We start from the raw sequence: 11,301 nt of genomic DNA, 5'->3' as shown, positions 1-11,301 counted from the left end.
TTTGTGTGAATTCTGTGGGTGGCAAACTGATGTATCTCCCACAATACATAGTATAGGCAGTCAAGCCATTTTTGAATGAGTGAATGAATGCAGACAGTAAGATAAGGCCTGCAAGGTTCTCTTTTGCAAGCACAGTTTCACATGCATGGTAGGAAATGGACACCAATTACAGCTGGTTGAGGAGGGAGTAGGAGATTACAGAATGGAGAACAGCATAGGCAACTGTTTCTAGACCTTTGATTTCAAAAGGGAGACCAAAGATAGGATCAGGGTAATGCCTGGAGGCATCTCTCCCTGTTAGCCCCGCATAATGAACTGTTCTGCATGGAATGCCTTTGGTAGGAAGCCCCTGAGCTTGGGAATCACTGGAGTACAGGCCTCTCCGACTGAGCTTGTGGTTTTAGGCCCCAGTGGACATCCAGGCAAATCTGAAGTGGATGTTTCCTAGACTACACTAGGAGAAGTGCAGCATGTTTTTAAATGCTGTGGGAAGCTCTTGGTGTGTCCTTCTTTCCCCCACCCATGCAGGAGGACGATCTAGTACCTTCAAGAGCTGGATTGATGGGGAGGCTGCTGAGTCTTCTATGCCATTTCCTCTGCACGGTCTGCTCTCTGTGGCACACTTGCCTCATGGCCATTTCTAACCCGGTGTCTTCTCAGCCTCGTCCTCACTGCTCTTTACTCTTCATTGCTGTCTTCTTCTATCTCCAGTGGCCCTGTTTCCCTGAAGGAAAGACTTGGCCTTTTACAGGAGTCACCAGCCAATGACAGTGCCTGTTTCTTGCAAGTGTGCTGACCAGTCACAGGAGAGTTGACAAGTGTCCTTGAACTGTTCTCAGCTCCTGTCCTGTTCTCTCAGCTGCTCTTCCACACTGAAGCTGGCTGCTTCTGGGTTTGGAGCTCTTCCAGAGGCAAGAGGGGTTCACAAGGCTGAACTTTGGCTCGTCACAGTTTGTAGAAGGAAGAGGACAGGGTGGGTAAAGTAATATTTTAAAGGTACATAGCATAAGGTTGTGAGACTGTCTAATAATAGAATGTTTCTGTGACCTGATAGCTTTATCTTAGTGGTAACTCTCTAAATTGTGTAATATTTTAAAAGATTTTTCAGAGCAGTCTAGTGGTCATGAAGTAGCCTGAGGAGTATCCTGAGGAAACACATATCAACCCGTATATGGAACAAATATTTTGTTCTGTTCACTGTGTGGAAACTGCCCAGATGGTTCATTCATCACAGTCTTAATGTTCCAGGCCCTTTTTTAATAACTTTGGAATTGATAACATTGTGCGAATTGCTTAGAATTTTAGTCCATGTGGATTTGTTGCACATAAACCTGTTGGACAGGCCATAGAAGGCAAATTGTAGGCACGTCCCGCTTCTGTGACACTGTGCCTCTGTCCATCTTTCAGATGCAGTTACAAGTGATACATAAGCTCATGGCACAGCAGAACTTTCTGGTCTGAGCACAGTGTAGAGCATGTAGCTCTGCAGGTTACACTTACTGCTCTTCTCTGGGAAGCCAACAGAGAGCTTAAGCAGCATTTAACAGCAGAAGAGGCACCGGGATCCCGGGGTTCTCTAAGCACAGTTTTGAAGCACTCTCCTAGAACTGTGGGAATAGCACCCTAGAATAGAAGCTTTTGATGCAGGAGGGTTTTTTTTTTTTTAAAGAAATATGTTTTTCCTAATAATGGAAATTTACCAAGATGGAAGAAAATCCCACACACTCTGCCATAATTGTTTTTATTAAGAAAGCGAAAAGAAGAAAACACTATGCCAGTTATAAAACAAAGAAGCCTATTTTTAGATTATACATATATACTTTATATGTTTATGTACTGTAGTTTTTACATACTTATCATCTTAATATGTACTTTGCGTTCAAAATCATTCTAAAAACCTTTGGTCTATATTATATTTGGTTTTTGTATTCTTGTGGGAGAGGCAGATATTCATGGATAATTGGCTGCTGGTCCAAGAGCAATAAACAGTGAAAGCATAGGGTTAGTGACCTTGGCTAGAGCCATCTTTGGCCAGCTCTGCTGAAGTGTAGATTAATATTGTGAAAACTGATTCACGGAAAACAGTCCTATACCTAGGTTGGGATAATTCTAAGTATTATACAGGATAATACTTAATTTTTCTTTGGAGATTCTGGGAGACATTTAAGCTTCTGTCAGTCTTCTTAGGCTCCCCCCCGAACTTTTCCTTTTTTGGTCTTGTTTGTAGATCTAGAAATTATAAGGAATTGAATGGAATATTTCACTAAAACCATGCATAGAAGATTTTGTTTAAAAAGATAACTGATTCCAGGAGTTCACACTCAAACATTAAGTCAGGCCTCGTATAAGATGTTGGTCTTAGCCTGAGGAGAAATGGAAATTACTGCAGTGCTGTAACCAAGGGAAGTGGACCATGAGGATTTTGACACATTCACTCAAAATTCAAAGTTGAGGTAACAGAGGCATCTAGATGTGACTGTGTGGCCCCTGTAGGAGCCACAGGAGGTAATAGGCATAGAGACTCCATGCAACACAGACTGTTAGTAGCTTTTATGGTGTTAGGGAGCACTTGACACTTTTCAGCACCGTTAATTAGGTGTTAAAATCCACTTGGTAGAAAGACAAGAAATAGATTCGGAGATCTGGCATGGAAACTATTGTAGAATAAGTGAAAGGTGAGGTAACTGGGAGGGAGAGGTGGTGGGTATAGAGAAAAGAGGTACAGAGAAGGATGGCAGAAGAAATGGTGTGAAGGTATTATGTTTATAAAATCAACAGAAGATAAGGTGACTAGGAATGTTTGTGTTTTATGTATTGTCTTTTTTGTTATCTTCTTAATATTTCGCCATGTACATTTTACATTTCAGATGAATTTACAACTGATTTTCTGGATTGTACTGATCGGTTCAGTTTGCTGTGTGTTTGGCCAAGCAGGTAAAAAAAAAAGTTTTCTGGTTGTCTTTTCATTTCAGTGTGTTGTATTCTTTCCGGATCAATTAGATTCCATTATGCGGCTCCTTCTGAAAGCCCTGCAGTGACCCCATCTCACTCGGGGTGATGAGCAGGGTTCTCCCAGGGGCCTGCAAGGCCCTTGGGCATCCGGCTCCTCTGGCTGCTGCCACCCCGAAGAGTGATAAGGCTGGTTGGCTAAGGAAATGCTGAAGTGATAGGAATACAGTATGCTACAGAAAGGTCTTTTAAGACTGTAATAGAGTGTTTAAGTGAGCAGAGAGAAAGCAAACACATATAATGTATTAGAAGAAAATAAAGTAAATGTGTAGGATGATGGATTATGAACAAGCCATTACTATCTAAATAAATGAAACCAGAAACAACTGACATTCTAGAAGATGTTCTCGCTCTCTGATCAAAAAGTCTTGACAAAATGTTAGCATTATCTAGAAGGGGTATAAAAACTAAAGCTGAAAATATATTTAATTCTCTTATAAACCATGGTGTACTCACCTCTGGAATAATGGATGTGCAGTTCTCTCCTCCAAATCTCAAAACACATCGCATGTGACTATTATTTGATCTCAGGACAGGAAGGACTTGCCAAACGGAACAATGAAGGAAGAAACTTTAAAGGAAATTATTGATGATGTTGATTTACTTAAAATCAGCAGGAACTCAAAGTTTGTAAATGTCAGAACACCATGAATAAGAGAAACTAAATAAAGTTTTAATTTCATTAGCACATATAGAGACCTAATAAAAACAGATGAACACCATAGAAGAAACATTTGCAAACAAAATTTACAAAACAAATGGTCAGTAAAATATGGTAAGAATGAAACCTTAAATAACTGACAAGTGAATTGATATTTTAATTTATATGAGTTAAATGAGTAAAAGATTTTTTGTATTAAAGCAGTACTTGCAGGTGCCTAGGAGGCTCAGTCGGTTAAGCGTCGGACTTTGGCTCGGGTAAGGATCTCACAGTTTGTGGGTTCAGATGCCACATCAGGCTCTTTGTTGACTTCTTGGAGCCTGGAGCTTCGGATTCTGTGTCTCCCTCTTTGCCCCTCCCCCACTTGCACACACTCTCTCTCTCTCAAAAACCTAAGTAAACTTAAAAAAAATTTTTTTTTGTACTTGGTGCTTGCTGAAGGTTTGGTGAAAATGGTATTTTGTCTACTGTTTGTGGGATTATAAATTTAAATATTGCTTCTGGATAATTAGTATATACTAAGAATATTAAAAACATTAATAGCTTTCCACTCAGTATTTCTGTTTTTTGTCTGTGATAAGGAAATCATTAGACTTTGACATTGTGAGAATGGGTCATCACCTACAATGCATAGTGGGTACATATATGTGTTTATACTTGTGTTTGGAAAGTTCGTGTGTGTACGTGAGCAGGTATGTGTCTGGACACTGCACTCATGCAATTAGGGTACATTAATATAATGTAATATATAATCCTTAAAAAGCATATTTTTAAAGATTTTTTTTAAGCTTATTTTGAGAGAGCATGAGTATGTGAGCAGGGTAGAGGCAGAGAGAGGGAAGGAGAGAGAGAATCCCAAGCAGACCCTATGTTCTCTGTCAGAGCCCTACACAGGTCTTGATCTTATGAACTGTGAGGTCATGACCTGAGCCAAAATCAAGAGTTGGACACTTAACCAACTGAGCCACCCAGGTACCCCTAAAGAATTTGTAGCTAAGATAAAGTATAAAGAGTAGTATGCAAATGTATTTTCTCAGTTTATTTAAATAATGTCTCTGTGTATGGCTCCTTGCTGGTTTTTTTTTTTAATCTACATAGAAAAAAGATTAGAAAGAAATATACAAAAATGTTAACAATAGTTATTTCTTAGTAAATGGGTTATGGGTGTTTTTTTTGTTTTTTATGCTTTTATGTAGTTTCCAAATTTTCTATTATGAATATATATTAGGTTTATAATTAGAGAGGACACATTGGAGACCGTCCATGTTAGTGCTTACCTCTAGAAAGACATGCTGATCCTTAGGTAGGTTCAAAGAAATATGAGACATACTTTGAACATAAAGCTTGAAAAACCATGAGATTGTGGACTTGAACATATTATTATATGTAATGTAATGTAACATAATATTTATTATATGTAACAAAATATGACATATTTTATATATGTTGAATTTTAATCATTTTTTATCATGTTTTCTCTTGAAACTTCAAGTAAAGTTGTCTGTTCTTTGTTTCTCCTGACAGATGAAAATAGATGTTTAAAAGCAAATGCCAAATCATGTGGAGAATGCATCCAAGCAGGGCCAAATTGTGGATGGTGTATAAATACAGTAAGTAAGATTCCTCAAGGCTTTCCATTTACTCTCTAGTCATTTACTGTTGCCCAATATTGTATCCTTAGGAAATGTTAGATATGAATTCTCACTTAAGTTGGTGTTTACTGAATAAGTATCAACTCTGTATCTAACACTGTATGCTGGTCTAAGAGGTATGCTATTTAACACAGTAGCCACTAGGCACATGTGGCTATTGAGCACTTTAAATATGCTCCAAAATGGTCCAAATTGAGAATTGAGACTTAAAGATAAAAAGAAACATTAATAATGTTGAAATGGTAATATTTTATATGTATTAGAAATTATTTCCTGTCTCTATTTTTTTCTTTTTGTGTGGCTACTAGATAATTTTAAAGTAATGTTGGTAGCTCACCTTTGTGGCATGCCTCATAGTTCTGTTGGATAGCTTCCCCTAAATCTCTAGCCATTTAATTTGGCTGTTGTAGATCTATCTCTCTTCTTTTTTTTTTTTTTTTTTTTGGCAGGAAAGGTAGAAACTAACCTTCCTAATTATATTTGAGTTAAACCTAATATAGAATTGATTTGCATCCTAATAAAAGAACATTGAGGTTAGGGTGTAAATTTTATTCAGTAGTCATCTCTGTACACTGCTTAACTTGATACCTTTCACAAAGCTTACTAAATGTTAAGTGAATAAATAAATGTATGAATGAATAAATCAGAACAGAAGTAAAAGGAAGTCATTTTGAGGATTTACAGTTTATTCACAGAGTAAATAATATCAGAAGATCAAAGGTTAATTGCTTATTTTTACTCAGGCATTTGAGCCCACACATTTCAGCTGCCTGTTTATAGCTGTAAGTAACTGGTTAAATATCAGATATTTTGTATGGTTTAACCATATGAAAGAGAAAATCAGAGGTTTTTGTTTTGTTATTTCAAAATTTTTCTAATGACACTTTCTGTTCGCAGAAGAATGGTATGCTAGAATTCATTTGGAGACAGTGGAAGAAATAGGGGGCGTTCTGAATTTGTCTCAGGCAAGGCTTACTTGCCAAACTGTTCTTTAGCCTTTGATATTTGTGGCATAATTCTTAAATTATTAAAGGGTATTTCAAAATGTGTTTAGTGAAATTTTATTTGAGTGTTACAGTCTTAAATATTCCACACTAGGCTCCTGTGCTTTGGTAGTATTTTAGGTTTGATGATACATCAAAGTAGTTCAGCTCTGAATTATCTGACCCTTGGTATTCCTTTCCAGCTGTGTTTTTCTAGTCACATAAATGCTCTCATTAGGGTTATGTTGCCCTTAAAAATGTAACTGATCAAAACCAGTGTATATTCTTTGTATTTAAATATCCTTATTACACAGCACTATGAAATTTATAGATAGTAGACACATACCATATAAAATTGAAGATAAGTGACTCAAAATAAAAGGCATTTCCTCATTTTCCCAGTGTCAAGATTGGAAAAAAAAAAGATCTCTGATCTAATATAACTATATATATAGTTTTTAGGAATATATGTGAAATACTCAAATGTCTGTTATAATAATTAATAGTTATAGGCACAGGTTTTGAAGTGACACATACCCACCCACACACTAAAATCATTGTTTTTCTCCTCTCTCAGATTTCATAGAAAACTTTTATTTAAAGATTTTACATGTACCTTAATAGCAGTGATTTTGCTTTCACTAAGATATTTCTTCAGTTATCTGATAAAGTTTTTATTTCCATCTAATTTGTTTGAGGTATAACACATTTTGAGGTAATATCACTACTGGGAATTTTACCTCAACCCACAAGTACCATTTATATATCATTCAGACTTTTTTATTTTTATTCTTTTAAAATGCAATCTATTCATGACCTTGTCAGGTAATCAAATTTTACTGCAATTATTGTTTTGTCATGTAATCACCACTATGATTACTGTTTTTAAAAATAAATTTTAGAAGACTTATTTAAAATAATAGCCAATACCTGAAAAATTTTCAAACCTCCGGAATACTAATTCTATGTTAAGTTTCTTGGTCCCCTTTTTAACAATTGCATCATTAATTGACACCTTCTGGCTAATATGTTTTCTCTACACATCAAGTTGTTCAAAATATTGTGAGGAGAATGATACGTAATATGAGAGACTTAATATAAGACTTTTCTAAGGGAAATTTTGGGGAAAATTTCCCATATTTGGGTATATACATTGTTAGTGGCCATTAAGCATGCTGAATAAGTGATGTCATTGAAGAAATTTCTTTGGTTAGATACTTGTAATTTGAAAGAGGGAGAGTTAAAATGTACATTTAGGTCAGTCGTAAGTATTACCAATGTAATAAATTATCAATATATTTATACAGGTATTACTTTTCTAGAAAATGAGTTTGTTTTTAAACAGCATATGGTTTGGGTGAAGAGGGCATTTAGTTTATAAACCAGAAATGAAGTATGTTAGTTGTGTCACTTGATTTTTGCATTTAAATATTAAATGTTTGCAATTATGATTATGCAGAATGTTTGACCATTATACTTATTATTTATACCTGTATTTTGTCATTTAGACATTTTTACAAGAAGGAATGCCTACGTCTGCACGGTGTGATGATTTAGAAGCTTTGAAAAAGAAAGGTTGCCAACCAAAAGACATAGAAAATCCCAGAGGCACCAAAGTGGTTACGAAAAATAAAAATGTTACGAACCGTAGCAAAGGAACAGCAGAGAAGCTCCAGCCGGAAGATATTACTCAGATCCAACCTCAGCAGTTGGCTTTGCAATTGCGATCAGGTACAGAAATCTAGTTGCATGAATACCTTGGTTTCAACTGGACCTTTTTGACAACTTCACGTAAGCCTCTTTTGAGTTTCTGTCAAGGGGTTTTCACATATGGACTGGAGCTCACATAGAAATGTGGACTATGTCAGACTTTAGATATTTGTAGCAGACATAACAATCTGTAAGACACATATACTTGAAATAATAAAGGTTGCCTAATGTCCAAAGCAAATTCTGTTGAAGAGTCAGAAAGTATTAGGTTTAATGGATTTTAGAAATAAAAGTATCCGTGCTGAGATATAATTACTTAATGTAAAGACAACATTTTAACGTATGTTTTTCCTTTGTATTTGTTTAATGTTGTGAAAATAGTAAGCTTTTATAAGCATCTGTGGCAGTCCTGCATCTGAAAGAAGAAAACAAGCCCTCTTCCTTGGATTCCCAGTTTCCATCCCTTTTCTCTCAAAAGCATGGTACACACTCATGGTCTCCATGACTTCCCCTTTTGAGCATTTTTCAATTTGCTTCTCAACCTGTTCTAGCAAAACTCTTTCATCACCTTGAACCGTACCAAACTTGGTGGATCCCTGTCAGGGCCTTTTTTCTTCTTTTAACCTTTTTGTACCAAGTCACACCTTTGATTGAACTTCTTGAAATGCTCTCCTTTTTGTGTCATTTTTCTTCCTTCCCCTTTGCAGTACACATAAATTATTGGCTTTTCTCTCACTGCTTTAAAACCATTTGTTTGCTGTAACACAGCCTTCCTCTTAAGCCCCAAACACATTTACCCAACTGCCTACTAGAAATCTGTGTAGAGAACATTCACATGTTAACAAAGTAATGACTTCACGCAAACCTTCTCTTTCTCCTGTATTTCCTAAATGAATTTTACCTTCCACTTCTTATATACTGTTCTTATTTCTCATGGTTTCAGTTCAGATCTTCATGTCTTCCTCAAGGATTTTTCCAGTAATTTCTCAACAAACTTCTTTTTCTCTATAATTCATCTTAAAAACTTTTTTTTTGGTCAGGTACTCTAAAAAGCAGACGATGTTGTTTACTTACATATAAACAGAGTGTCTTACAACTTCACCTTCTAAAAGTCGGGTATATTTCTAACGTGCCCTGCCTTACCCACCCCAGTCTAATTTATGCTGTTCTATCTACCTGTTATCTTTGGTCATAGTTATAAATTGACTCTTTGTCTTGCCCATGAGAGTATTGTCTTTTTCATCTTGCATGCCCAGAGCTTAGCATAGTAAGTATTTGTTGAATGAAATTGAGTATACACTCATTTAGTTAACCAAGTACAAAAACCTAAGTTTTTGTAAAGATATGGCAGTAATACATTTCATTTTATAGTGTTTACCTTGTGAATCCAATTTGGTTTTTCTCATTTGTTTTTGATTGCTGCAACTCACTTCTTTTCTAATCTCTATTTAATTAGGGGAGCCACAGACATTTACATTAAAATTCAAGAGAGCTGAAGACTATCCTATCGATCTCTACTACCTTATGGACCTCTCCTACTCCATGAAAGACGATTTAGAGAATGTCAAAAGTCTTGGAACGGATCTGATGAATGAAATGAGAAGGATTACTTCAGACTTCCGAATTGGTAGGGATATGGAGAAAACTAATAATTTTCATTTGATCAATCTTGGCAGTTTTGTTCTTCAACACATACTTATGTAATAAATAGGGCAGTTTTTAGCCCTGAGTTCTTCTTTCTGAGAGGAAACCTATTCCTGTCACATATCTAGTAATCTGTGTGCCTTGTTCCTCTGTTACTTTATGCTACCATGTTACTTAACACACATTATACCACGTAGATAACGAACCAGGAACTTATTCCCTTCATGTGTTGAGTTATAAGCATGTTGAGTACTCAAATTCTAGTTCATTACTAACGAATACGACTACAACCTGTCAGTACAGCCTACTGTCATTTTACACCTAGATTTTTTGTATTAGAATGATACCCTTTCCAGACTTTATTATTAAAATCGTATTTCTTATTAAAGAAAAGATTGACTTCTATGTGGTAACATACTTTATTCTTTTTAGTCCAAGTTTACGTTCATCTCTCTTCATGAGTTTTTCCTTCACAGGATTTGGCTCATTTGTAGAGAAGACGGTGATGCCTTACATTAGTACAACACCAGCCAAGCTCAGGAACCCTTGCACAAGTGAACAAAACTGCACCAGCCCATTTAGCTACAAAAATGTGCTCAGTCTTACTGATAAAGGGGAAGTATTTAATGAACTTGTTGGTAAACAGCGCATATCTGGAAATTTGGATTCTCCAGAAGGTGGCTTCGATGCAATCATGCAAGTTGCGGTTTGTGGAGTAAGTGCATTCATCTCCTCCGAAGGGCTATTACTTGTGTGAGTTTTAGGTGTGATTTTACTCTCAGTCCAGAAAAACTACCTCCTGACTAAGTCATCCTTCATTATCCCAGAGAAGTACAGAATTAGGTCCCTTAAATTCCCTCTAGCTATACAAGTGCTTTGTAAAAGCATATTTAATCATTATGTCCTTATTTAAACCAGACAATTACTCGTTTTATACAGGATTTTAAAAGCCAGCACGCTCACCACTTGAAACAGTGAGGCAATTAAGGTATGATTTGGCTGATGTTCTAGGTTTATAGAAGAGGTGCAGGTGTCCTGACTTTCTGGCTTGGCCAGAGATGGAATTGAACTTGTCAGAGGTATCAACAAGAGAATTGAAAGAGCTCAAATGGAACAGTATCTCAGATACCGTTTTCCTTCGATCAGTTTTCTTCTGCTCATTGTCTTTGAAAGATGTCTTTCTATGTCGTAATTCAGAAAGAACTTTTTATGTTTTACTTTGTAAGCTATATGAACATGTATATTTTGAGAAGTCCTACAGTATTAATGATTGCTTTGATTTTTATTTTATTTTATTTTTATTTTTGATGGAGAGAGCACATGGGGTGGGGGGGGAGAGAATCTTAAGCAGGTCCCATGCTCAGCACGGAGCCCAATGTGGGGCTTGATCCCACAACTGTGAGATCATAACCTGAGCCAAAATCAAAAGAGTAGGATACTTAACTGGCTGAGCCACCCAGGTGACCTTATTAATAATTTTAATTGCAAGATTTTTAGAAAGCTCATCTCCATTAGACTAGTGATACAGAATTCTATGACCCATTTAGCAGCTGAAGACTTTTAGATGACCTTTTCATGACATGGCTGAAGCTGAAACTAGAAAGCATTCTGAGGTAAAGAAGGTTTGTTGTAAGACCTTCTG

General features: G+C 36.3%; 1 protein-coding gene across 2 annotated transcripts in view; it reads left to right on the top strand.

The window, feature by feature from the left end:
- Nucleotides 1-784: 784 nt before the first annotated feature.
- The window catches only part of ITGB1 (integrin subunit beta 1), a 29,354-nt gene continuing 18,837 nt past the window's right edge, over nucleotides 785-11,301 (top strand). The window contains exons 1-6 of one of the 2 annotated variants that reach the window (XM_029954137.1): nucleotides 785-973; nucleotides 2,868-2,934; nucleotides 5,195-5,280; nucleotides 7,814-8,036; nucleotides 9,472-9,642; nucleotides 10,136-10,374. In XM_029954137.1, the coding sequence (XP_029809997.1) occupies nucleotides 2,868-2,934; nucleotides 5,195-5,280; nucleotides 7,814-8,036; nucleotides 9,472-9,642; nucleotides 10,136-10,374 (786 nt within the window). In that variant the 5' untranslated portion in view covers nucleotides 785-973. The remainder of the gene's footprint in view (nucleotides 974-2,867; nucleotides 2,935-5,194; nucleotides 5,281-7,813; nucleotides 8,037-9,471; nucleotides 9,643-10,135; nucleotides 10,375-11,301) is intronic. The other variant, XM_029954138.1, reaches the window with a different exon arrangement.

The sequence above is a fragment of the Suricata suricatta genome, chromosome 10 (assembly GCF_006229205.1).
Source record: "Suricata suricatta isolate VVHF042 chromosome 10, meerkat_22Aug2017_6uvM2_HiC, whole genome shotgun sequence".
NCBI lineage: Eukaryota > Metazoa > Chordata > Mammalia > Carnivora > Herpestidae > Suricata > Suricata suricatta.
The sequence above is the reverse complement of the archived record's forward strand: the minus strand, read 5'-3'. Positions and strand labels throughout refer to the sequence as shown.